This window comes from Ranitomeya variabilis, chromosome 7, assembly GCF_051348905.1.
Source record: "Ranitomeya variabilis isolate aRanVar5 chromosome 7, aRanVar5.hap1, whole genome shotgun sequence".
Taxonomy (NCBI): domain Eukaryota; kingdom Metazoa; phylum Chordata; class Amphibia; order Anura; family Dendrobatidae; genus Ranitomeya; species Ranitomeya variabilis.
In genome coordinates, this window is record NC_135238.1 from 1,407,154 (window position 1) to 1,435,119 (window position 27,966).

The 27,966-nt window shown below is 48.3% G+C and overlaps 1 protein-coding gene across 3 annotated transcripts in view; it reads left to right on the plus strand.

Annotated features, from left to right (window-relative positions):
* The window catches only part of SRCAP (Snf2 related CREBBP activator protein), a 68,980-nt gene that overhangs the window by 19,413 nt on the left and 21,601 nt on the right, over positions 1-27,966 (plus strand). For 2 of the 3 annotated variants that reach the window (XM_077273599.1, XM_077273598.1), the window contains exons 2-8: positions 15,940-16,096; positions 16,428-16,628; positions 16,804-16,989; positions 18,210-18,350; positions 18,529-18,748; positions 19,058-19,272; positions 23,112-23,202. In XM_077273599.1, the coding sequence (XP_077129714.1) occupies positions 16,067-16,096; positions 16,428-16,628; positions 16,804-16,989; positions 18,210-18,350; positions 18,529-18,748; positions 19,058-19,272; positions 23,112-23,202 (1,084 nt within the window). In that variant the 5' untranslated portion in view covers positions 15,940-16,066. The remainder of the gene's footprint in view (positions 1-15,939; positions 16,097-16,427; positions 16,629-16,803; positions 16,990-18,209; positions 18,351-18,528; positions 18,749-19,057; positions 19,273-23,111; positions 23,203-27,966) is intronic. The other variant, XM_077273601.1, reaches the window with a different exon arrangement.

The window sequence follows — 27,966 nt, forward strand, 5'->3', positions numbered from 1 at the left end:
GGCCGGCACAGACAGAGCTACAAGCCCAGAGAAGACAGACTGTGCCTACACTGTGACTTGGAGACCCTGGAGGATGAGACCCACTTCCTGCTACACTGCCCCAAATACTCAGCAGTGAGGGACATTCACTTCAGGAGACTCTCACATCTCTTCCCGGATTTCAGCTCCATGAAGGAGGAAGAGAAAACATATATCCTGCTGGGGGAAGAAGAGAGCGCGGTGGAGATAGCAGCCCAGTATGTGAGCGCTTGCCATAGACTGCGAGAAAGACAACCATGATATGCCATGGACTTCCTTACCCCCACCCTGCACCCCATCCATCGTCCCCACAGTCCTCACCCATTATCCCCACAGTCCCTGCTCCCTATTCCCTATTGTACTTGTGCTTTGGCAAAACTGATGTTTATTTGGTCCTGCCAATAAAGCTGATTTGATTTGATTTGATTTGATTTGGTATACAGAGGATAATGGGAGTATACAGATGTGTAATGTATAGATGTAGGATGTGTATATATAGTATAAAGAGGATAATGGGAGTATACAGATGTGTAATGTATAGATGGAGGATGTGTGTGTATAGTATACAGAGGATAATGGGAGTATACAGATGTGTAATGTATAGATGTAGGATGTGTATATATAGTATAAAGAGGATAATGGGAGTATACAGATGTGTAATGTATAGATGGAGGATGTGTATATATAGTATACAGAGAATAATGGGAGTATACAGATGTGTAATGTATAGATGGAGGATGTGTGTATATAGTATACAGAGAATAATGGGAGTATACAGATGTGTAATGTATAGATGGAGGATGTGTATATAGTATACAGAGAATAATGGGAGTATACAGATGTGTAATGTATAGATGGAGGATGTGTGTATATAGTATACAGAGAATAATGGGAGTATACAGATGTGTAATGTATAGATGGAGGATGTGTATATATAGTATACAGAGGATAATGGGAGTATACAGATGTGTAATGTATAGATGGAGGATGTGTATATATAGTATACAGAGAATAATGGGAGTATACAGATGTGTAATGTATAGATGGAGGATGTGTATATAGTATACAGAGAATAATGGGAGTATACAGATGTGTAATGTATAGATGGAGGATGTGTGTATATAGTATACAGAGAATAATGGGAGTATACAGATGTGTAATGTATAGATGGAGGATGTGTATATATAGTATACAGAGGATAATGGGAGTATACAGATGTGTAATGTATAGATGGAGGATGTGTATATATAGTATACAGAGGATAATGGGAGTATACAGATGTGTAATGTATAGATGGAGGATGTGTATATATAGTATACAGAGGATATTGGGAGTATACAGATGTGTAATGTATAGATGGAGGATGTGTATATATAGTATATAGAGGATAATGGGAGTATACAGATGTGTAATGTATAGATGGAGGATGTGTATATATAGTATACAGAGGATAATGGGAGTATACAGATGTGTAATGTATAGATGGAGGATGTGTGTATATAGTATATAGAGGATAATGAGAGTATACAGATGTGTAATGTATAGATGGAGGATGTGTATATATAGTATACAGAGGATAATGGGAGTATACAGATGTGTAATGTATAGATGGAGGATGTGTATATACAGTATACAGAGGATAATGGGAGTATACAGATGTGTAATGTATAGATGGAGGATGTGTATATATAGTATACAGAGGATAATGGGAGTATACAGATGTGTAATGTATAGATGGAGGATGTGTATATATAGTATACAAAGGATAATGGGAGTATACAGATGTGTAATGTATAGATGGAGGATGTGTATATACAGAGGATAATGGGAGTATACAGATGTGTAATGTATAGATGGAGGATGTGTATATAGTATATAGAGAATAATGGGAGTATACAGATGTGTAATGTATAGATGGAGGATGTGTATATAGTATATAGAGAATAATGGGTGTATACAGATGTGTAATGTATAGATGGAGGATGTGTATATATAGTATACAAAGGATAATGGGAGTATACAGATGTGTAATGTATAGATGGAGGATGTGTATATATAGTATACAGAGGATAATGGGAGTATACAGATGTGTAATGTATAGATGGAGGATGTGTATATATAGTATACAGAGGATAATGGGAGTATACAGATGTGTAATGTATAGATGGAGGATGTGTATATAGTATACAGAGAATAATGGGAGTATACAGATGTGTAATGTATAGATGGAGGATGTGTATATATAGTATACAGAGGATAATGGGAGTATACAGATGTGTAATGTATAGATGGAGGATGTGTATATATAGTATACAGAGGATAATGGGAGTATACAGATGTGTAATGTATAGATGGAGGATGTGTATATATAGTATACAGAGGATAATGGGAGTATACAGATGTGTAATGTATAGATGGAGGATGTGTATATATAGTATACAGAGGATAATGGGAGTATACAGATGTGTAATGTATAGATGGAGGATGTGTATATAGTATACAGAGAATAATGGGAGTATACAGATGTGTAATGTATAGATGGAGGATGTGTATATATAGTATACAGAGGATAATGGGAGTATACAGATGTGTAATGTATAGATGGAGGATGTGTGTATATAGTATACAGAGGATAATGGGAGTATACAGATGTGTAATGTATAGATGGAGGATGTGTATATAGTATACAGAGAATAATGGGAGTATACAGATGTGTAATGTATAGATGGAGGATGTGTATATAGTATACAGAGAATAATGGGAGTATACAGATGTGTAATGTATAGATGGAGGATGTGTATATAGTATACAGAGGATAATGGGAGTATACAGATGTGTAATGTATAGATGGAGGATGTGTGTATATAGTATACAGAGGATAATGGGAGTATACAGATGTGTAATGTATAGATGGAGGATGTGTATATATAGTATACAGAGAATAATGGGTGTGTACAGATGTGTAATGTATAGATGGAGGATGTGTGTATATATAGTATACAGAGAATAATGGGAGTATACAGATGTGTAATGTATAGATGGAGGATGTGTGTATATAGTATACAGAGGATAATGGGAGTATACAGATGTGTAATGTATAGATGGAGGATGTGTGTATATAGTATACAGAGGATAATGGGAGTATACAGATGTGTAATGTATAGATGGAGGATGTGTATATAGTATACAGAGGATAATGGGAGTATACAGATGTGTAATGTATAGATGGAGGATGTGTATATATAGTATACAGAGGATAATGGGAGTATACAGATGTGTAATGTATAGATGGAGGATGTGTGTATATATAGTATACAGAGGATAATGGGAGTATACAGATGTGTAATGTATAGATGGAGGATGTGTATAGTATACAGAGGATAATGGGTGTATACAGATGTGTAATGTATAGATGGAGGATGTGTGTATATAGTATACAAAATGGTCCAAAATGTCGGCACTAAAGTATAAAGAAGCTTCCAGCAGACCTGAAATACAGCGGATGCTGCACCACTTCTACAACCTCGAGTACAAGCCAAACTCAGAGGGAGTGAGCCAAGCCGCAAAGGACCTCAACAATATATTCTACGCAATGGCCAGACTGTCCGACCTTAAAAAAGTCTACTACAAGAGACCAAAAGAAACACAGGTCAATGGCTGGTTTGACAAAGAATGTAAAGCTGTACGGAAGACCCTGAGAACAGCCTCCAACAAGAAACACAGAGACCCCAACCACCTGGGTCTGAGGGAAGCCTATGACTCCATACAAAGGCAGTACAAAACCCTCCTCAGGAGGAAGAAGCAGAGTTACATCTCTACCAAGCTTAACCAACTCCGAGACGCCCTCCAAGACAACTCCTTCTGGGAACTATGGAACCACATGGGCACCAAAGACAAGAAAAACAACACCCATATCCAAAATGGCAACCTCTGGCTCCAATACTTCAGAGACCTCTATAAAGACATTCCAAAGGAAGAGCTAAGCCAAGAACAGGAAAACATAATGGCGAAACTAAAAGCAATGGAGGAAAAAATCAAAAACTTCCAAAACCCGGTGGATACACCTATAACACTACAGGAAGTAGCCGAGAGACTCTCCTCCATAAGATGTAGAAAAGCCGGTGGCCTGGACGGAATCCTACCAGAAATGCTGAAGTACAGCCCACCAGAAATACAGGCTGCAATGGTTAAACTCTTCAATATTGTGCTGAGTGCTGGCTACTTCCCTCGTACCTGGAACCAAGGCCTCATCACACCCATCCACAAGAGTGGGGACAGGTATGACCCAGCCAACTACAGAGGCATATGTGTCAGCAGCAACCTGGGAAAACTGTTCAACAGTATCCTGAACAAGAGGATCCTCACCTTCCTCACCGAGCACAACGTCCTCAGCAAGAGCCAAGCAGGGTTCATGCCGAACCACCGACCACTGACCACTGACCACATCTACACTCTGCACAGCCTCATTCAGAGACACGTCTACAATACAAAGAATGGGAAGATATACGCCTGCTTTGTGGACTTTAAAAAGGCCTTTGATTCAGTGTGGCACCCGGGCTTATTCCTGAAACTGCTGGAGAGCGGAATAGGAGGAAAGACCTATGATGTCATCAAAAGCTCCTACACCGAGAACCGCTGCAGCGTGAGTGTGAACGGCAGAAGAACGGCTTATTTCCAGCAGAGCCGCGGGGTCAGACAAGGCTGCAGCCTAAGTCCAACACTCTTCAACATTTACATCAACGAGCTGGCTACCGTCCTGGAATCCTCCTCAGCACCAGGTCTCACCCTCCACGACACGCAGGTGAAATTCCTGCTGTATGCAGATGACCTGCTGCTGCTGTCACCAACCGAGAAAGGTCTTCAAGACAACCTGAAAATCCTAGAGAAATTCAGCTCCACCTGGGCCCTACCGGTCAACCTAAAGAAAACCAACACCATGGTGTTCCAGAGGAGAAAGAGAAAATCAGACCAGCACCCATCATTTGTCCTCAACAACTGCGACCTCACAGGAACGGACAAATATACCTACCTGGGCCTAGAGATTCACCGGTCAGGGAGCTTCAAACAAGCCATAGAGACCCTGAAAGACAAGGCCTGCAAAACCTTCTATGCCATCCAAAGGAAACTCTACCATCTGAAGCCACCAGTGAGGGTCTGGCTAAAAATCTTCGACTCCATCATCGCCCCAATCCTCCTGTATGGCAGCGAAGTCTGGGGTCCCCACACCTACCCAGACTGGTCAAGGTGGGATTACAGTCCAACAGAAATATTCCACCTGGAATTCTGCAAGCACCTTCTCCAGGTCCATCGGAGCACCTCCAACAGTGCTTGTCGGGCCGAGCTGGGCAGATTCCCTCTACACCTAACAGTTCTAAAGACGGCGCTGTCATTCCGGGCTCACCTGCATAGGAGCAATCCAAGCTCCCATCACCATAAAGCCCTGATACATGCAGGTGAAACAGAAAAACCAGAACCCTCGGAACAGCCAAGCCAAACCCAACCGGACCAGAACACCAATCACAACAACCTGACAAAAGCCGGAATCAGGAAGATGGCAGACGAAGGCCAGGAGAGGTATGTCAGTGACTGGAAGAATGATATCAACAACTCACAGAAACTGAACACGTACCGGAGTCTACAGAGAGACTACAGACTGGCCCCATATCTGGAGAAACTCCCGGACCCCAGAGATCGCAAGATCCTGAGCCAATATAGACTCAGTGCCCACAGTCTGGCCATCGAATGTGGCCGACACAGGCAGAACTACAAGCCCAGGGAGGAAAGACTGTGCCAACACTGTGATCAGGAGGCCATAGAGGACGAAACCCACTTCCTGCTACACTGCTCCAAATACTCAGCAGTGAGGGACACTCACTTCAAGAGACTCTCACATCTCTTCCCGGACTTCATCACCATGAAGGAGGAAGAGAAGACATATATCCTGCTGGGAGAAGAAGAGAGAGCAGTGGAGATAGCAGCGCGGTATGTGAGCGAATGTCATAGACTGCGAGAAAGAGAACTATGATGCCATGGACTATAGCCCCCATAATGGATCTGCCCCCATCCACCTTCCCTATGCCATGGACTATAGCCCCCACCCTGGATCTGCCCCCATCCACCTCCCCTATGCCATGGACTATAGCCCCCACCCTGGATCTGCCCCCATCCACCTCCCCTATGCCATGGACTATAGCCCCCACAATGGATCTGCCCCCATCCACCTCCCCTACAGCTCCTACCCAACATCCCCACAGTCCCTACTCCTATTGCCTTTATACACCTGCTTTAGCAAAACTGATGTGTATTTGGTCCTGCCAATAAAGCTTCTTTGATTTGATTTGTATACAGAGGATAATGGGTGTATACAGATGTGTAATGTATAGATGGAGGATGTGTATATACTATACAGAGGATAATGGGAGTATACAGATGTGTAATGTATAGATGGAGGATGTGTGTATATAGTATACAGAGGATAATGGGAGTATACAGATGTGTAATGTATAGATGGAGGATGTGTATATAGTATACAGAGGATAATGGGAGTATACAGATGTGTAATGTATAGATGGAGGATGTGTATATAGTATACAGAGGATAATGGGTGTATACAGATGTGTAATGTATAGACGGAGGATGTGTGTATATAGTATACAGAGGATAATGGGAGTATACAGATGTGTAATGTATAGATGGAGGATGTGTATATATATAGTATACAGAGGATAATGAGAGTATACAGATGTGTAATGTATAGATGGAGGATGTGTATATATAGTATATAGAGGATAATGGGAGTATACAGATGTGTAATGTATAGATGGAGGATGTGTATATATAGTATATAGAGGATAATGGGTGTATACAGATGTGTAATGTATAGATGGAGGATGTGTATATAGTATATAGAGGATAATGGGTGTATACAGATGTGTAATGTATAGATGGAGGATGTGTGTATATAGTATACAGAGGATAATGAGAGTATACAGATGTGTAATGTATAGATGGAGGATGTGTATATATAGTATACAGAGGATAATGGGTGTATACAGATGTGTAATGTATAGATGGAGGATGTGTATATATAGTATATAGAGGATAATGGGAGTATACAGATGTGTAATGTATAGATGGAGGATGCGTATATATAGTATACAGAGGATAATGGGAGTATACAAATGTGTAATGTATAGATGGAGGATGTGTATATAGTATACAGAGGATAATGGGAGTATACAGATGTGTAATGTATAGATGGAGGATGTGTATATAGCATACAGAGGATAATGGGAGTATACAGATGTGTAATGTATAGATGGAGGATGTGTATACAGAGGATAATGGGAGTATACAGATGTGTAATGTATAGATGGAGGATGTGTATATATAGTATACAGAGGATAATGGGAGTATACAGATGTGTAATGTATAGATGGAGGATGTGTATATATAGTATACAGAGGATAATGGGAGTATACAGATGTGTAATGTATAGACGGAGGATGTGTATATAGTATACAGAGGATAATGGGAGTATACAGATGTGTAATGTATAGATGGAGGATGTGTATATATAGTATATAGAGGATAATGGCAGTATACAGATGTGTAATGTATAGACGGAGGATGTGTATATAGTATACAGAGGATAATGGGAGTATACAAATGTGTAATGTATAGATGGAGGATGTGTATATACAGTATACAGAGGATAATGGGAGTATACAGATGTGTAATGTATAGATGGAGGATGTGTATATATAGTATACAGAGGATAATGGGAGTATACAGATGTGTAATGTATAGATGGAGGATGTGTATATATAGTATATAGAGGATAATGGGAGTATACAGATGTGTAATGTATAGATGGAGGATGTGTGTATATATAGTATACAGAGGATAATGGGAGTATACAGATGTGTAATGTATAGATGGAGGATGTGTATATATAGTATATAGAGGATAATGGGAGTATACAGATGTGTAATGTATAGATGGAGGATGTGTGTATATAGTATATAGAGGATAATGGGAGTATACAGATGTGTAATGTATAGATGGAGGATGTGTATATATAGTATACAGAGGATAATGGGAGTATACAGATGTGTAATGTATAGATGGAGGATGTGTATATAGTATACAGAGGATAATGGGAGTATACAGATGTGTAATGTATAGATGGAGGATGTGTATATATAGTATATAGAGGATAATGGGAGTATACAGATGTGTAATGTATAGATGGAGGATGTGTATATAGTATACAGAGGATAATGGGAGTATACAAATGTGTAATGTATAGATGGAGGATGTGTATATACAGTATACAGAGGATAATGGGAGTATACAGATGTGTAATGTATAGATGGAGGATGTGTATATAGTATACAGAGGATAATGGGAGTATACAGATGTGTAATGTATAGATGGAGGATGTGTATATAGTATACAGAGGATAATGGGAGTATACAGATGTGTAATGTATAGATGGAGGATGTGTATATACAGTATACAGAGGATAATGGGAGTATACAGATGTGTAATGTATAGATGGAGGATGTGTATATAGTATACAGAGGATAATGGGAGTATACAGATGTGTAATGTATAGATGGAGGATGTGTATATATAGTATACAGAGGATAATGGGAGTATACAGATGTGTAATGTATAGATGGAGGATGTGTATATAGTGTACAGATGATAATGGGAGTATACAGATGTGTAATGTATAGATGGAGGATGTGTATATATAGTATACAGAGAATAATGGGAGTATACAGATGTGTAGTGTATAGATGGAGGATGTGTATATATAGTATACAGAGGATAATGGGAGTATACAGATGTGTAATGTATAGATAGAGGATGTGTATATAGTATACAGAGGATAATGGGAGTATACAGATGTGTAATGTATAGATGGAGGATGTGTATATATAGTATACAGAGGATAATGGGAGTATACAGATGTGTAATGTATAGATGGAGGATGTGTATATAGTATATAGAGGATAATGGGAGTATACAGATGTGTAATGTATAGATGGAGGATGTGTGTATATAGTATACAGAGGATAATGGGAGTATACAGATGTGTAATGTATAGATGGAGGATGTGTGTATATAGTATATAGAGGATAATGGGAGTATACAGATGTGTAATGTATAGATGGAGGATGTGTATATAGTATATAGAGGATAATGGGAGTATACAGATGTGTAATGTATAGATGGAGGATGTGTGTATATAGTATACAGAGGATAATGGGAGTATACAGATGTGTAATGTATAGATGGAGGATGTGTATATAGTATATAGAGGATAATGGGAGTATACAGATGTGTAATGTATAGATGGAGGATGTGTGTATATAGTATACAGAGGATAATGGGAGTATACAGATGTGTAATGTATAGATGGAGGATGTGTATATATAGTATACAGAGGATAATGGGAGTATACAGATGTGTAATGTATAGATGGAGGATGTGTATATAGTATACAGAGGATAATGGGTGTATACAGATGTGTAATGTATAGATGGAGGATGTGTATATATAGTATACAGAGGATAATGGGAGTATACAGATGTGTAATGTATAGATAGAGGATGTGTATATAGTATACAGAGGATAATGGGTGTATACAGATGTGTAATGTATAGATGGAGGATGTGTATATATAGTATACAGAGGATAATGGGAGTATACAGATGTGTAATGTATAGATAGAGGATGTGTATATAGTATACAGAGGATAATGGGTGTATACAGATGTGTAATGTATAGATGGAGGATGTGTATATATAGTATACAGAGGATAATGGGAGTATACAGATGTGTAATGTATAGATGGAGGATGTGTGTATATAGTATACAGAGGATAATGGGTGTATACAGATGTGTAATGTATAGATGGAGGATGTGTATATATAGTATACAGAGGATAATGGGAGTATACAGATGTGTAATGTATAGATGGAGGATGTGTATATAGTATACAGAGGATAATGGGAGTATACAGATGTGTAATGTATAGATGGAGGATGTGTATATATTTTATATAGAGGATAATGGGAGTATACAGATGTGTAATGTATAGATGGAGGATGTGTATATATAGTATACAGAGAATAATGGGAGTATACAGATGTGTAATGTATAGATGGAGGATGTGTATATAGTATACAGAGGATAATGGGAGTATACAGATGTGTAATGTATAGAGGGAGGATGTGTATATAGTATACAGAGAATAATGGGAGTATACAGATGTGTAATGTATAGATGGAGGATGTGTATATAGTATACAGAGGATAATGGGAGTATACAGATGTGTAATGTATAGATGGAGGATGTGTATATATAGTATACAGAGAATAATGGGAGTATACAGATGTGTAATGTATAGATGGAGGATGTGTATATAGTATACAGAGGATAATGGGAGTATACAGATGTGTAATGTATAGAGGGAGGATGTGTATATAGTATACAGAGAATAATGGGAGTATACAGATGTGTAATGTATAGATGGAGGATGTGTATATATTTTATATAGAGGATAATGGGAGTATACAGATGTGTAATGTATAGATGGAGGATGTGTATATATAGTATACAGAGAATAATGGGAGTATACAGATGTGTAATGTATAGATGGAGGATGTGTATATATATATAGTATACAGAGGATAATGGGAGTATACAGATGTGTAATGTATAGATGGAGGATGTGTATATACAGTATACAGAGGATAATGGGAGTATAGAGATGTGTAATGTATAGATGGAGGATGTGTATATATATAGTATACAGAGGATAATGGGAGTATACAGATGTGTAATGTATAGATGGAGGATGTTTATATAGTATACAGAGGTTAATGGGAGTATACAGATGTGTAATGTATAGATGGAGGATGTGTATATACAGTATACAGAGGATAATGGGAGTATACAGATGTGTAATGTATAGATGGAGGATGTGTATATATAGTATATAGAGGATAATGGGAGTATACAGATGTGTAATGTATAGATGGAGGATGTGTATATATTTTATATAGAGGATAATGGGAGTATACAGATGTGTATATATAGTATACAGAGAATAATGGGAGTATACAGATGTGTAATGTATAGATGGAGGATGTGTATATATAGTATACAGAGGATAATGGGAGTATACAGATGTGTAATGTATAGATGGAGGATGTGTATATACAGTATACAGAGGATAATGGGAGTATACAGATGTGTAATGTATAGATGGAGGATGTGTATATACAGTATACAGAGGATAATGGGAGTATACAGATGTGTAATGTATCTCTATCGCGACATTACCGCCCTCCTGATGCGATAACTCGCGCCTCCATCTAGTATAATACAAATTATAAAAAATGTTTAAAGTGAAATCCTTAAATGAAGTCATTCTCGCCCTTCTTTTTAACCCTTAATTTTTGACAATTTTGATGTTTCTTAACATATGTGGTATGACGCCATAATTGTATGTTGGTTGCCCTAAACTCCCTAAAATCTAATCCGACGCCCTCAAGTTCTTTGTCCCCCTATATGGTATTAATACAACAATCCGCTCCGCAGCAGAGGAGAACAAGCCCCCCACTCGGCTCCAAGGTCGAATAAAGAGTCCAAGCTCTCAGAATATGGCAGCAGTCATTTTTTTCTTTACAGATTTCAGACTTTTATTTTCTTCACTGAAATAGAAGAAAATCCTGAACAAATGTGGTATCCCCATACCTGTACCGAACCGTACATTTCATTGCACTTGGAATTTTTTTCATGATTTCCAGTATGATGCACAGTAAAATGAGTGGTCTCTCATACTGCTATGTAGAAGGAAATAGGCTGAAAAATGAAAAAGTTCTGTCTTTTGGAAGAAAGGAAGAAAAAACAATAAGGCTTGTGTGCACACGTTGCTGATTTTTCTCTTTTTTTTCACGTTTTTTTCCCGATAAAAACGCTATAAAACCGCAAATAAACAGCATACAATATGCATCCCATCGTTTAGAATGAATTCCGCATGTATTGTGCACATGATGCGGCTTTTTTTTCCACGAAAAAAACGCATCGCTGTAAAAAACGCAGCATGTTCATTAATTTTGCTGGGTTTTTCGCGGATTTCCCACTATAAAATGCATTGGGAAATGTCCGGAAAAAAACGCATCAAAAACGCGCAAAAAACGCATGCAGATTTCTTGCAGAAAATTTCAGTTTTTTCTCAGGAATTTTCTGCAAGAATTCCTGAACGTGTGCACATAGCCTAACACGTAATTGGAAATTGAGGTTGTTCCAAACATCTTGGAGAACTTCCCCCAGGTGTTCTGTTTGAGGCTTGTGCGGATCTCTCCATGTGATCTCAGGCAGACGGATGAAGTAAGGTCAGGGCTCCGGGGCCGGATCATCACCCCCAGGTGTTCTGTGAATGAGGGTTGTGTGGATCTCTCCATGTGCTCTCAGGCAGACGGATGAAGTAAGGGTACCGTCACACATTGAAATTTTCATCGCTGCGACGGCACGATCCGTGACGTCGCAGCGATCGTATGAATATCGCTCCAGCGTCGTAGACTGCGGTCACACGTTGTAATCACGGCGCTGGAGCGATGCCGAAGTCCCCGGGTAACCAGGGTAAACATCGGGTAACTAAGCGCAGGGCCGCGCTTAGTAACCCGATGTTTACCCTGGTTACCAGCGTAAACGTAAAAAAAACAAACAGTACATACTCACCCGTCGGTGTCCTTCAGGTCCCTTGCCGTCTGCTTCCTGCTCTGAGTGCAGCCGTACAGTGAGCAGAGCGCAGCACCGCTGTGATCTGCTCTCACTTTCCGGCCGGCACTCAGAGCAGGAAGCAGACTGCAAGGGACCTGAAGGACACCGACGGGTGAGTATGTACGGTTTGTTTTTTTACGTTTACGCTTGTAACCAGGGTAAACATCGGGTTACTAAGCGCGGCCCTGCGCTTAGTTACCCGATGTTTACCCTGGTTACAAGCGAAGACATCGCTGGATCGCTGTCACACACAACGATCCAGCGATGTCAGCGGGTGATCAAGCGACGAAAGAAAGTTCCATACGATCTGCTACGACGTACGATTCTCAGCAGGATCCCTGATCGCTGCTGCGTGTCAGACACTGCGATATCGTAACGATATCGCTAGAACGTCACGAATCGTAACGTCGTAGCGATGGAAATTTCAATGTGTGACGGTACCCTTAGATCAGGGCTCCGGGGCCGGATCATCACCCCCAGGTGTTCTGTGTATGAGAGTTATGTGGATCTCTCCATGTGCTCTCAAGCAGACGGATGAAGTAAGATCAGGGCTCCGAGGCCGGATCATCACCCCCAGGTGTTCTGTGTATGAGGGTTGTGTGGATCTCTCCATGTGCTCTCAGGCAGACGGATGAAGTAAGATCAGGGCTCCGGGGCCGGATCATCACCCCCAGGTGTTCTGTGTATGAGGGTTGTGTGGATCTCTCCATGTGCTCTCAGGCAGACGGATGAAGTAAGATCAGGGCTCCGGGGCCGGATCATCACCCCCAGGTGTTCTGTGTATGAGGGTTGTGCGGATCTCTCCATGTGATCTCAGGCAGATGGATGAAGTAAGGTCAGGGCTCCGGGGCCGGATCATCACCCCCAGGTGTTCTGTGTATGAGGGTTGTGTGGATCTCTCCATGTGATCCCAGGCAGACGGATGAAGTAAGGTCAGGGCTCCGGGGCCGGATCATCACCCCCCAGGTGTTCTGTGTATGAGGGTTGTGCAGATCTCTCCATGTGATCCCAGGCAGACGGATGAAGTAAGATCAGGGCTCTGGGGCCGGATCATCACCCCCAGGTGTTCTGTGTATGAGGCTTGTGTGGATCTCTCCATGTGATCCCAGGCAGACGGATGAAGTAAGATCAGGGCTCCGGGGCCGGATCATCACCCCCAGGTGTTCTGTGTATGAGGGTTGTGTGGATCTCTCCATGTGATCCCAGGCAGACGGATGAAGTAAGGTCAGGGCTCCGGGGCCGGATCATCACCCCCAGGTGTTCTGTGTATGAGGGTTGTGTAGATCTCTCCATGTGATCCCAGGCAGACGGATGAAGTAAGATCAGGGCTCCGGGGGCGGATCATCACCCCCAGGTGTTCTGTGTGTGAGGGTTGTGTAGATCTCTCCATGTGATCCCAGGCAGACGGATGAAGTAAGGTCAGGGCTCCGGGGCCGGATCATCACCCCCAGGTGTTCTGTGTATGAGGCCATGTGCACACGTTCAGGATTTTTAGCGTTTTTTTCGCGTTTTTTCGCTATAAAAACGTGATAAAAACGCGAAAAAAACGCTAACCTATGCCTCCTATTATTTACAAGGTATTCCGCATTTTTTGTGCAAATGTTGCGATTTTTTCCGTGAAAAAATCGCATAGCGGAAAAAAAAGCAACATGTTCATTAAAAATGCGGAATTGCAGGGATTCCGCACACCTAGGGGTCCATTGATCTGCTTACTTCCCGCACGGGGCTGTGCCCACCATGCGGGAAGTAAGCAGATTATGTGCGGTTGGTACCCAGGGTGGAGGAGAGGAGACTCTCCTCCACGCACTGGGCACCATATAAGTGGTCAAAAAATAAGAAATAAAATAAAAAATAGCGATATACTCACCCTCGATGTCCCGCGCAGTGTTCCCGCCTCCACTGCACGCTGCCGTTCGGTTCCTGTAGCTGATGTGCGGCGAAGGACCTCACCGATGATGTCACTGTCCTGTGATTGGTCGTGAGCGGTCATGTGACCGCTCACGTGACCGTGACGTCACGGAAGGTCCTGCGCGCACACACCAGCTATAGGAAGACGAACGGACGCCGCTGATGAGATGTCTGGGTGAGTATAAGCATTTTTTTATTTTTTTTAAACATTCTATCTTTTACTATAGATGCTGCATAGGCAGCATCTATAGTAAAAAGTTGGTCACACTTGTCAAACAGTATGTTTGACAAGTGTGACCAACTTGTCAGTCAGTTTTCCAAGCGATGCTACAGATCGCTTGGAAAACTTAGCATTCTGCAAGCTAATTACGCTTGCAGAATGCTAAAAAAACGCGAAAAAAACGGAAAAAAAACGCAAAAAAAAAAATGCGGATTTCTTGCAGAAAATTTCCGGTTTTCTTCAGGAAATTTCTGCAAGAAATCCTGAACGTGTGCACATACCCTGAGGGTTGTGTGGATCTCTCCATGTGATCCCAGGCAGACGGATGAAGTAAGGTCAGGGCTCCGGGGCCGGATCATCACCCCCAGGTGTTCTGTGTATGAGGGTTATGTGGATCTCTCCATGTGATCCCAGGCAGACGGATGAAGTAAGATCAGGGCTCCGGGGGCGGATCATCACCCCCAGGTGTTCTGTGTGTGAGGGTTGTGTAGATCTCTCCATGTGATCCCAGGCAGACGGATGAAGTAAGGTCAGGGCTCCGGGGCCAGATCATCATCCCTAGAACTCCTTGTACTTTACTCCGAAAATCGTTCCTGGAGGTCTTTTCACCAAATTTTTCATGCTGAACTGGACATAGGATGTAATAGTGGCCACAGAAGTAATTGTCTGTTGATTGTTTGTTTTGCTCCTCTTCATTGCAGAGATATTGGCAGTTGAAGCTCCGTTTTTTGTCGATGTGGATTTTAGCAGATGGTTTTCAGTAGGGCGCGTACTTCTGCAACGGGATTTACTCTTCATTTCTTCATTCTTTGTATTTTGTTAACTAATCCCTTTCCCCTTCTCTGTGTGACACTTGTGACTCCGCATCTGTCTGTAACTTTTGCACAGTGCTGTGCCTGTGGACTGGTTGAAGGGGGATGTACATGGCTCTCATATGTGCCTCCGCCATGTTTACGTGTCCTCTCATGCCATTATTTTTTTTCTTCTAGCCCTTTACACGAGTGGAGGCTGGAGAGTCCGGCCCAGGATGAGGCGGCATCCCAGCATGCACCGCGGCAAGTCACTCTCCCCTTACTGGAGTATCGAGAGAAAGAAGAGTCTGCCAGACGCCCCACAATGGAGCCCTGTCCTCGGAGGCACATGCCGGTGGGTTCAGGACCATTTATGACGGTGGCGTCACATTCTCACTAGTGGAGGTTTGGGGGCGATTGTCAACCCCTTAACGACATCATTTTCATTTTTGCATAATTATTCCACAAACTATATTTCCTGTTTGTAGACGTGGGCAGGATATGAGTATGTCCCTGCACTTTACATCTAAGTATCCTCTCCTTATTGTGTGTCTCGGGTCTGACGTAAACCATCTGCACTGGGGCGATTGGGGCATACACATTAGGGCAGCCCCCTTATTGGACTCTCAAGCACCCCCTGTAAGAGATGCTTGTGAGTGCCCATTATTGACTGCTCTGTCTTACAGGCATCGGATGTATTGACCAGCGGCATACCCCCCATGTCTCCAGACTCCAGCGGGGAACTGTCACCCTTTGACCTCTCAGGTGACATAGGGGATATATGCCCTGGTTCCCCCACAGATGATGGACTGGACGGAAACCAGCAAGACAGTTCCGCAGGACAGAAATGGGACAACCATACAGAAATTGCAGAGCAGGCCAAACATGTGAGTACCCGCCCGAGTCGTCCCCGTCCCCCCCCCCCCCCCCCCCCCCCCGCGCCAGCCGCTCGAGTCCCCCCGGCGCCAGCCGCTCGAGTCCCCCCGGCGCCAGCCGCTCGAGTCCCCCCGGCGTAACCCGACCCCTTCGTCTGCTCATTTTGTTTCTCCATTTCTTGAGCAGGAAGCAGAGATAGAGAATAGAATTGCAGAGCTGCGGAAGGAGGGCTTCTGGACCCCACGCCGCCTGTCAAAATTTCCTGAACCCACTCGTCCCAAAGTCCATTGGGACTATTTGTGTGAGGAGATGCAGTGGCTATCTGCTGACTTTGGCCAAGAGCGGCGCTGGAAAAGAGGCGTGGCCAGGAAGGTGGGCGCCAGGACCTATAATGCACGTTGTTGTTGGGTGGTAGAGAATAGTGCGCTGTTCTGGGGCGTTGTCAGCACAGCGCAATTATAAAACAGGTCCCCGCCTGGCTCTGTAGGCTGAGATCTGGTAGCTGGTGCCTTAGAAAGACACGCTCCAATTGGGGGAGGAAATGAGACTTATGGAGAAGGACACATTCCCCAATGGGGAGAGGAAACAAGACATACTGGGAGGGACATTTCCGATGGGCAGAGGAAACTAGACATATGGGGAGGGACGTGTGCCCCAATGGGGAGCGTAAGCAAGACATACTGGGAGGGACATTTCCTCCGATGGGCAGAGGAAACGAGACATATGGGGAGGGACATGTGCCCCAATGGGGTGCGTAAAGAAGACATACTGGGAGGGACATGTCCTCCGATGGGCAGAGGAAACTAGACATATGGGGAAGGACGTGTGCCCCAATGGGGAGCGTAAGCAAGACATACTGGGAGGGACATTTCCTCCAATGGGCAGAGGAAACTAGACATATGGGGAGGGACATGTGCCCCAATGGGGAGCGTAAACAAGACATACGGGGAGGGACATTTCCTCCGATGGGCATAGGAAACGAGACATATGACATATGGGGAGGGACGTGTGCCCAAATGAGGAGCGTAAGCAAGACATACTGGGAGGGACATTTTCTCCGATGGGCAGAGGAAACTAGACATACGGAGGGGGACGTGTGCCCCAATGGGGAACGTAAACAAGGGACACGTGAAACCAGCACAGTTACTGAGGGGCAGGAAGTATGTACCATGATGGACCGGTCCTGGGGGAGGATTAACAGGGCAGGGAGGACATATGCACAATGGTAGACGGCGGGTATTACTGGGGGATGGAGGCATGTACCATGATGGGGGGAGGGCAGACCTATACTCACTTCTCATCATGTTTCCAAGGTTCAGGGTTTTTTTGCTGTATGTTCCAAGCTGTTGGATGTACAGCGTGTCGTGCTGGCCCAGTGGCTTTCCTGGGCCTGTGCTCGATGCAGCAGAGCCTTTCATGTGTTGTGGCAGGTCCTGGTTTTGCTATAAGCTGTCTGCCAGCCCTTTTCTGGAACATTATTAGAAGGATACACTCTGGTACATGGTAAAATTTCTTCTGCTGTATGGTATCCACGCATTTGGGGCAGGTTTTATTCTGGTCTGTAACTTTTCTGCTGCTCTTGTTCTGTGCAGGTTGTGAGGATGGTGGCCCGTCATCATGAGGAGCTCAAGCAGAAAGAGGAGAGGGCTCGGAGAGATGAGCAGGCCAAGCTGAGGCGCATCGCTACCTCTATTGCTAAAGAAGTGCGCCAGTTCTGGAGCAACGTGGAGAAGGTGGGCTTTCTGGGGCTGTGCAACCTCTCGCCTGTCCAACCCCCCCCCTTCCCACCAGGTCTGCGCTGCCCCTTCCCTCTCCCCACTTTGTGTGCGCCGCATCTTCACCCTCCCCTCAGGCCTACACCGCCTCGTCACCCTCCCACAGTGTGTGCCATGACTGTGCATGGTGTTTCAGGTGGTGCAATTTAAGCAGCAGTCTCGTCTAGAAGAGAAAAGGAAGAAGGCTCTGGACCTGCAGCTCGACTTTATTGTTGGCCAGACTGAAAAGTATTCTGATCTTCTCAGCCAGAGTCTAAGTGAAACTCTTCCTGTTAGCAAGACAAGCTCCTCGTGTGTTGGATCATCTCAGGGGGGTTCGCTGAGGACCAGCCCAACCCCGTCCATCTGTCAGAAAGGTGAGCAGAGGGACAAAGTAGTCCATGCTACAACGATGCGCACTGATAAAACAGGTCCCCGCCTGGCTCTGTAGGCTCGGATTTGGTAGCTGGTGCCATAGAAACTTCTCTCTACTGTAGTTAAGTGTCATCTTAGTGACGCCGAAACAGGCAGAGAGGGACATGCACTCCAATGGGGTGAGGAATCTAGTCACATGGAAACAGGAACACTTGCCTGGGGTGACCCTGTACCCTCTACATGGAGGGACATGTACCATGATTGTTGTATTATTGGTTGGTGACGGGGATATCTCTTTGCCCTTTTTCCAGCAGCAGACGTTGATGGCGACTTTCTCCCCCTTGAGATTGAAGCTGAAGAGGAGGACGATGAGGAGACCATAGAGTTAGAGGAGCAGCAGGAGGGTAATGATGCTGAGGCTCATCGTCTAGAGCTGGAGCTTCTCAGACAGGAGAGTGAGCTTCCCCTGGATGAGCTGCTGCAGAACCTGCCTCCGGAGATCCTGCAGGACTGCTCTCCTGTGCAGGTAAAACTGCTCTCGTTCGAAAAATGATTGACTGTGGGTTAGAAAGATTCACTGTAGTAATCTATAAATGGGGTCCTTGCTTTTTCATTCCAACTTCAATTGTAAAGTTAAATGTGAGCGTTCCTTTAGGATGAAGTTCTGGCTTCAAAATGTTCCCCTCTTCTCCGTTGTCATTCCTGTTTTCTCGCCCCCTCTTCGTGCCTCCGTCGGCTGCCTCGTCTCGTCCCCTCTTCGTGCCTCCGTCGGCCGCCTCGTCTCGTCCCCTCTTCGTGCCTCCGTCGGCCGCCTCGTCTCGCCCCCTCTTCGTGCCTCCGTCGGCCGCCTCGTCTCGCCCCCTCTTCGTGCCTCCGTCGGCCGCCTCGTCTCGCCCCCTCTTCGTGCCTCCGTCGGCCGCCTCGTCTCGCCCCCTCTTCGTGCCTCCGTCGGCCGCCTCGTCTCGCCCCCTCTTCGTGCCTCCGTCGGCCGCCTCGTCTCGCCCCCTCTTCGTGCCTCCGTCGGCCGCCTCGTCTCGCCCCCTCTTCGTGCCTCCGTCGGCCGCCTCGTCTCGCCCCCTCTTCGTGCCTCCGTCGGCCGCCTCGTCTCGCCCACTCTTCGTGCCTCCGTCGGCCGCCTCGTCTCGCCCACTCTTCGTGCCTCCGTCGGCCGCCTCGTCTCGCCCCCTCTTCGTGCCTCCGTCGGCCGCCTCGTCTCGCCCCCTCTTCGTGCCTCCGTCGGCCGCCTCGTCTCGCCCCCTCTTCGTGCCTCCGTCGGCCGCCTCGTCTCGCCCCCTCTTCGTGCCTCCGTCGGCCGCCTCGTCTCGCCCCCTCTTCGTGCCTCCGTCGGCCGCCTCGTCTCGCCCCCTCTTCGTGCCTCCGTCGGCCGCCTCGTCTCGCCCCCTCTTCGTGCCTCCGTCGGCCGCCTCGTCTCGCCCCCTCTTCGTGCCTCCGTCGGCCGCCTCGTCTCGCCCCCTCTTCGTGCCTCCGTCGGCCGCCTCGTCTCGCCCCCTCTTCGTGCCTCCGTCGGCCGCCTCGTCTCGCCCCCTCTTCGTGCCTCCGTCGGCCGCCTCGTCTCGCCCCCTCTTCGTGCCTCCGTCGGCCGCCTCGTCTCGCCCCCTCTTCGTGCCTCCGTCGGCCGCCTCGTCTCGCCCCCTCTTCGTGCCTCCGTCGGCCGCCTCTTCGTGCCTCCGTCGGCCGCCTCTTCGTGCCTCCGTCGGCCGCCTCGTCTCGCCCCCTCTTCGTGCCTCCGTCGGCCGCCTCGTCTCGCCCCCTCGTCTCGCCCCCTCTTAGTGCCTCCGTCGGCCGCCTCGTCTCGCCCCCTCTTCGTGCCTCCGTCGGCCGCCTCGTCTCGCCCCCTCTTCGTGCCTCCGTCGGCCGCCTCGTCTCGCCCCCACTTCGTGCCTCCGTCGGCCGTCTCGTCTCGCCCCCTCTTCGTGCCTCCGTCGGCCGCCTCGTCTCGCCCCCTCTTCGTGCCTCCGTCGGCCGCCTCGTCTCGCCCCCTCTTCGTGCCTCCGTCGGCCGCCTCGTCTCGCCCCCTCTTCGTGCCTCCGTCGGCCGCCTCGTCTCGCCCCCTCTTCGTGCCCCCTCTTCGTGCCTCCGTCGGCCGCCTCGTCTCGCCCCCTCTTCGTGCCTCCGTCGGCCGCCTCGTCTCGCCCCCTCTTCGTGCCTCCGTCGGCCGCCTCGTCTCGCCCCCTCTTCGTGCCTCCGTCGGCCGCCTCGTCTCGCCCCCTCTTCGTGCCTCCGTCGGCCGCCTCGTCTCGCCCCCTCTTCGTGCCTCCGTTGGCCGCCTCGTCTCGCCCCCTCTTCGTGCCTCCGTCGGCCGCCTCGTCTCGCCCCCTCTTCGTGCCTCCGTCGGCCGCCTCGTCTCGCCCCCTCTCCGTGCCTCCGTCGGCCGCCTCGTCTCGCCCCCTCTTCGTTCCTCCGTCGGCCGCCTCGTCTCGCCCCCTCTTCGTGCCTCCGTCGGCCGCCTCGTCTCGCCCCCTCTTAGTGCCTCCGTCGGCCGCCTCGTCTCGCCCCCTCTTAGTGCCTCCGTCGGCGGCCTCTTTGTGCCTCCGTCGGCCGCCTCTTCGTGCCTCCGTCGGCCGCCTCGTCTCGCCCACTCGTCTCGCCCACTCTTCGTGCCTCCGTCGGCCGCCTCGTCTCGCCCCCTCTTCCTGCCTCCGTCGGCCGCCTCGTCTCGCCCCCTCTTCGTGCCTCCGTCGGCCGCCTCGTCTCGCCCCCTCTTCGTGCCTCCGTCGGCCGCCTCGTCTCGCCCCCTCTTCGTGCCTCCGTCGGCCGCCTCGTCTCGCCCCCTCTTCGTGCCTCCGTCGGCCGCCTCGTCTCGCCCCCTCTTCGTGCCTCCGTCGGCCGCCTCGTCTCGCCCCCTCTTCGTGCCTCCGTCGGCCGCCTCGTCTCGCCCCCTCTTCGTGCCTCCGTCGGCCGCCTCGTCTCGCCCCCTCTTCGTGCCTCCGTCGGCCGCCTCGTCTCGCCCCCTCTTCGTGCCTCCGTCGGCCGCCTCGTCTCGCCCCCTCTTCGTGCCTCCGTCGGCCGCCTCGTCTCGCCCCCTCTTCGTGCCTCCTCTTCGTGCCTCCGTCGGCCGCCTCGTCTCGCCCCCTCTTCGTGCCTCCGTCGGCCGCCTCGTCTCGCCCCCTCTTCGTGCCTCCGTCGGCCGCCTCTTCGTGCCTCCGTCGGCCGCCTCGTCTCGCCCCCTCTTCGTGCCTCCGTCGGCCGCCTCGTCTCGCCCCCTCGTCTCGCCCCCTCTTCGTGCCTCCGTCGGCCGCCTCGTCTCGCCCCCTCTTCGTGCCTCCGTCGGCCGCCTCGTCTCGCCCCCTCTTCGTGCCTCCGTCGGCCGCCTCGTCTCGCCCCCTCTTCGTGCCTCCGTCGGCCGCCTCGTCTCGCCCCCTCTTCGTGCCTCCGTCGGCCGCCTCGTCTCGCCCCCTCTTCGTGCCTCCGTCGGCCGCCTCGTCTCGCCCCCACTTCGTGCCTCCGTCGGCCGTCTCGTCTCGCCCCCTCTTCGTGCCTCCGTCGGCCGCCTCGTCTCGCCCCCTCTTCGTGCCTCCGTCGGCCGCCTCGTCTCGCCCCCTCTCCGTGCCTCCGTCGGCCGCCTCGTCTCGCCCCCTCTTCGTTCCTCCGTCGGCCGCCTCGTCTCGCCCCCTCTTCGTTCCTCCGTCGGCCGCCTCGTCTCGCCCCCTCTTCGTTCCTCCGTCGGCCGCCTCGTCTCGCCCCCTCTTCGTGCCTCCGTCGGCCGCCTCGTCTCGCCCCCTCTTAGTGCCTCCGTCGGCCGCCTCGTCTCGCCCCTCTTAGTGCCTCCGTCGGCCGCCTCTTCGTGCCTCCGTCGGCCGCCTCTTCGTGCCTCCGTCGGCCGCCTCTTCGTGCCTCCGTCGGCCGCCTCGTCTCGCCCACTCGTCTCGCCCACTCTTCGTGCCTCCGTCGGCCGCCTCGTCTCGCCCCCTCTTCGTGCCTCCGTCGGCCGCCTCGTCTCGCCCCCTCTTCGTGCCTCCGTCGGCCGCCTCGTCTCGCCCACTCTTCGTGCCTCCGTCGGCCGCCTCGTCTCGCCCCCTCTTCGTGCCTCCGTCGGCCGCCTCGTCTCGCCCCCTCTTAGTGCCTCCGTCGGCCGCCTCTTCGTGCCTCCGTCGGCCGCCTCGTCTCGCCCACTCGTCTCGCCCACTCTTCGTGCCTCCGTCGGCCGCCTCGTCTCGCCCCCTCTTCGTGCCTTCGTCGGCCGCCTTTTCTCGCCCCCTCTTCGTGCCTCCGTCGGCCGCCTCGTCTCGCCCCCTTTTCGTGCCTTCGTCGGCCGCCTCTTCTCGCCCCTTACTGTCTCCTGACGCTGGAGTCTAGAACATCATAGGATTGGCTGGAGATTGTTGGATCGGTTTATTTTTTTAGGACCTTGTTTCCAGTGATGAAGAAACTGAGGAGGAGGTAGAACAAGGAAAAGTGGAGAACGACGATGAGTTCACTGCAAACGAGGATGACGGTGAGTTCAGCATTTTACTTTTTACTTGTTTGTGTCATGGTCGACCATTCTCCTCTGTAGACATCCTTGTATGGTACAAGGACGTCTCCCTGTGTGATGAGGAACGCCTCCTGAGGATACTTGTATGGTACAAGGATGTCTCCCTGTGTGATGAGGAACGCCTCCTGAGAATACTTGTATGGTACAAGGATGTCTCCCTGTGTGATGAGGAACGCCTCCTGAGGATACTTGTATGGTATAAGGACGTCTCCCTGTGTGATGAGGAACGCCTCCTGAGAATACTTGTATGGCACAAGGACGTCTCCCTGTGTGATGAGGAACGCCTCCTGAAGATACTTGTGTGGTACAAGGATGTCTCCCTGTGTGATGAGGAACACCTCCTGAGGATACTTGTGTAGTACAAGGATGTCTCCCTGTGTGATGAGGAATACCTCCTGAGGATACTTGTATGGCACAAGGACGTCTCCCTGTGTGATGAGGAACGCCTCCTGAAGATACTTGTGTGGTACAAGGATGTCTCCCTGTGTGATGAGGAACGTCTCCTGAGGACGCTTGTGTAGTACAAGGATGTCTCCCTGTGTGATGAGAAACACCTCCTGAGGATACTTGTATGGTATAAGGACGTCTCCCTGTGTGATGAGGAACGCCTCCTGAGGATACTTGTATGGTACAAGGATGTCTCCCTGTGTGATGAGGAATACCTCCTGAGGATACTTGTATGGTACAAGGATGTCTCCCTGTGTGATGAGGAACGCCTCCTGAGGATAGTTGTATGGTACAAGGATGTCTCCCTGTGTGATGAGGAACGCCTCCTGAGGATACTTGTATGGTACAAGGATGTCTCCCTGTGTGATGAGGAACGCCTCCTGAGAATACTTGTATGGCACAAGGACGTCTCCCTGTGTGATGAGGAACGCCTCCTGAGGATACTTGTGTAGTACAAGGATGTCTCCCTGTGTGATGAGGAACGCCTCCTGAGGATACTTGTGTAGTACAAGGACGTCTCCCTGTGTGATGAGGAATACCTCCTGAGGATACTTGTATGGTACAAGGATGTCTCCCTGTGTGATGAGGAACGCCTCCTGAGGATACTTGTATGGTACAAGGATGTCTCCCTGTGTGATGAGGAACGCCTCCTGAGGATACTTGTATGGTATAAGGATGTCTCCCTGTGTGATGAGGAACGCAGCCTGAGGATAGTTGTATGGTACAAGGATGTCTCCCTGTGTGATGAGGAACGCCTCCTGAGGATACTTGTATGGTATAAGGATGTCTCCCTGTGTGATGAGGAACGCAGCCTGAGGATAGTTGTATGGTACAAGGATGTCTCCCTGTGTGATGAGGAACGCCTCCTGAGGATACTTGTATGGTACAAGGATGTCTCCCTGTGTGATGAGGAACGCCTCCTGAGGATAGTTGTATGGTACAAGGATGTCTCCCTGTGTGATGAGGAACGCCTCCTGAGGATACTTGTATGGTACAAGGATGTCTCCCTGTGTGATGAGGAACGCCTCCTGAGGATACTTGTGTAGTACAAGGATGTCTCCCTGTGTGATGAGGAACGCCTCCTGAGAATACTTGTATGGCACAAGGACGTCTCCCTGTGTGATGAGGAACGCCTCCTGAGGATACTTGTGTAGTACAAGGATGTCTCCCTGTGTGATGAGGAACGCAGCCTGAGGATACTTGTGTAGTACAAGGATGTCTCCCTGTGTGATGAGGAACGCCTCCTGAGGATACTTGTATGGTACAAGGATGTCTCCCTGTGTGATGAAGAACGTCTCCTGAGGACGCTTGTGTAGTACAAGGACGTCTCCCTGTGTGATGAGGAACGTCTCCTGAGGATACTTGTATGGTACAAGGACGTCTCCCTGTGTGATGAGGAACGCCTCCTGAGGATACTTGTGTAGTACAAGGACGTCTCCCTGTGTGATGAGGAATACCTCCTGAGGATACTTGTATGGTACAAGGATGTCTCCCTGTGTGATGAGGAATACCTCCTGAGGATACTTGTATGGTACAAGGATGTCTCCCTGTGTGATGAGGAATACCTCCTGAGGATACTTGTATGGTACAAGGATGTCTCCCTGTGTGATGAGGAACGCCTCCTGAGGATACTTGTATGGTATAAGGACGTCTCCCTGTGTGATGAGGAATACCTCCTGAGGATACTTGTGTAGTACAAGGATGTCTCCCTGTGTGATGAGGAATACCTCCTGAGGATACTTGTGTAGTACAAGGACGTCTCCCTGTGTGATGAGGAACGCCTCCTGAGGATACTTGTATGGTACAAGGATGTCTCCCTGTGTGATGAGGAATACCTCCTGAGGATACTTGTATGGTACAAGGATGTCTCCCTGTGTGATGAGGAACACCTCCTGAGAATACTTGTATGGTATAAGGACGTCTCCCTGTGTGATGAGGAATACCTCCTGAGGATACTTGTGTAGTACAAGGATGTCTCCCTGTGTGATGAGGAACACCTCCTGAGGATACTTGTGTAGTACAAGGATGTCTCCCTGTGTGATGAGGAACACCTCCTGAGGATACTTGTGTAGTACAAGGATGTCTCCCTGTGTGATGAGGAACGCCTCCTGAGGATACTTGTATGGTACAAGGATGTCTCCCTGTGTGATGAGGAACGCCTCCTGAGGATACTTGTATGGTACAAGGATGTCTCCCTGTGTGATGAGGAACGCCTCCTGTGGATACTTGTATGGTACAAGGATGTCTCCCTGTGTGATGAGGAACGCCTCCTGAGGATACTTGTATGGTACAAGGATGTCTCCCTGTGTGATGAGGAACGCCTCCTGAGGATACTTGTATGGTACAAGGATGTCTCCCTGTGTGATGAGGAATACCTCCTGAGGATACTTGTATGGTACAAGGATGTCTCCCTGTGTGATGAGGAACGCCTCCTGAGGATACTTGTATGGTACAAGGATGTCTCCCTGTGTGATGAGGAACGCCTCCTGAGGATACTTGTATGGTACAAGGATGTCTCCCTGTGTGATGAGGAATACCTCCTGAGGATACTTGTATGGTACAAGGATGTCTCCCTGTGTGATGAGGAATACCTCCTGAGGATACTTGTGTAGTACAAAGATGTCTCCCTGTGTGATGAGGAACGCCTCCTGAGGATACTTGTGTAGTACAAGGATGTCTCCCTGTGTGATGAGGAATACCTCCTGAGGATACTTGTATGGTACAAGGATGTCTCCCTGTGTGATGAGGAATACCTCCTGAGGATACTTGTATGGTACAAGGATGTCTCCCTGTGTGATGAGGAACGTCTCCTGAGGATACTTGTATGGTACAAGGACGTCTCCCTGTGTGATGAGGAATACCTCCTGAGGATACTTGTATGGTACAAGGATGTCTCCCTGTGTGATGAGGAATACCTCCTGAGGATACTTGTGTGGTACAAGGATGTCTCCCTGTGTGATGAGGAACACCTCCTGAGGATACTTGTATGGTACAAGGATGTCTCCCTGTGTGATGAGGAACGCCTCCTGAGTATACTTGTATGGTACAAGGATGTCTCCCTGTGTGATGAGGAACGCCTCCTGAGGATACTTGTATGGTACAAGGATGTCTCCCTGTGTGATGAGGAACGCCTCCTGAGGATACTTGTGTAGTACAAGGATGTCTCCCTGTGTGATGAGGAACGCAGCCTGAGGATACTTGTGTAGTACAAGGATGTCTCCCTGTGTGATGAGGAACGCCTCCTGAGGATACTTGTATGGTACAAGGATGTCTCCCTGTGTGATGAGGAACGCCTCCTGAGAATACTTGTATGGTACAAGGATGTCTCCCTGTGTGATGAGGAACGCCTCCTGAGAATACTTGTATGGTACAAGGATGTCTCCCTGTGTGATGAGGAACGCCTCCTGAGGATACTTGTGTAGTACAAGGATGTCTCCCTGTGTGATGAGGAACACCTCCTGAGGACGCTTGTGTAGTACAAGGATGTCTCCCTGTGTGATGAGGAATACCTCCTGAGGATACTTGTATGGTACAAGGATGTCTCCCTGTGTGATGAGGAACGCCTCCTGAGAATACTTGTATGGTACAAGGATGTCTCCCTGTGTGATGAGGAACGCCTCCTGAGGATAGTTGTATGGTACAAGGATGTCTCCCTGTGTGATGAGGAACGCCTCCTGAGGATACTTGTATGGTACAAGGATGTCTCCCTGTGTGATGAGGAACGCCTCCTGAGGATACTTGTGTAGTACAAGGATGTCTCCCTGTGTGATGAGGAACGCCTCCTGAGAATACTTGTATGGCACAAGGACGTCTCCCTGTGTGATGAGGAACGCCTCCTGAGGATACTTGTGTAGTACAAGGATGTCTCCCTGTGTGATGAGGAACGCAGCCTGAGGATACTTGTGTAGTACAAGGATGTCTCCCTGTGTGATGAGGAACGCCTCCTGAGGATACTTGTATGGTACAAGGATGTCTCCCTGTGTGATGAAGAACGTCTCCTGAGGACGCTTGTGTAGTACAAGGACGTCTCCCTGTGTGATGAGGAACGTCTCCTGAGGATACTTGTATGGTACAAGGACGTCTCCCTGTGTGATGAGGAACGCCTCCTGAGGATACTTGTGTAGTACAAGGACGTCTCCCTGTGTGATGAGGAATACCTCCTGAGGATACTTGTATGGTACAAGGATGTCTCCCTGTGTGATGAGGAATACCTCCTGAGGATACTTGTATGGTACAAGGATGTCTCCCTGTGTGATGAGGAATACCTCCTGAGGATAC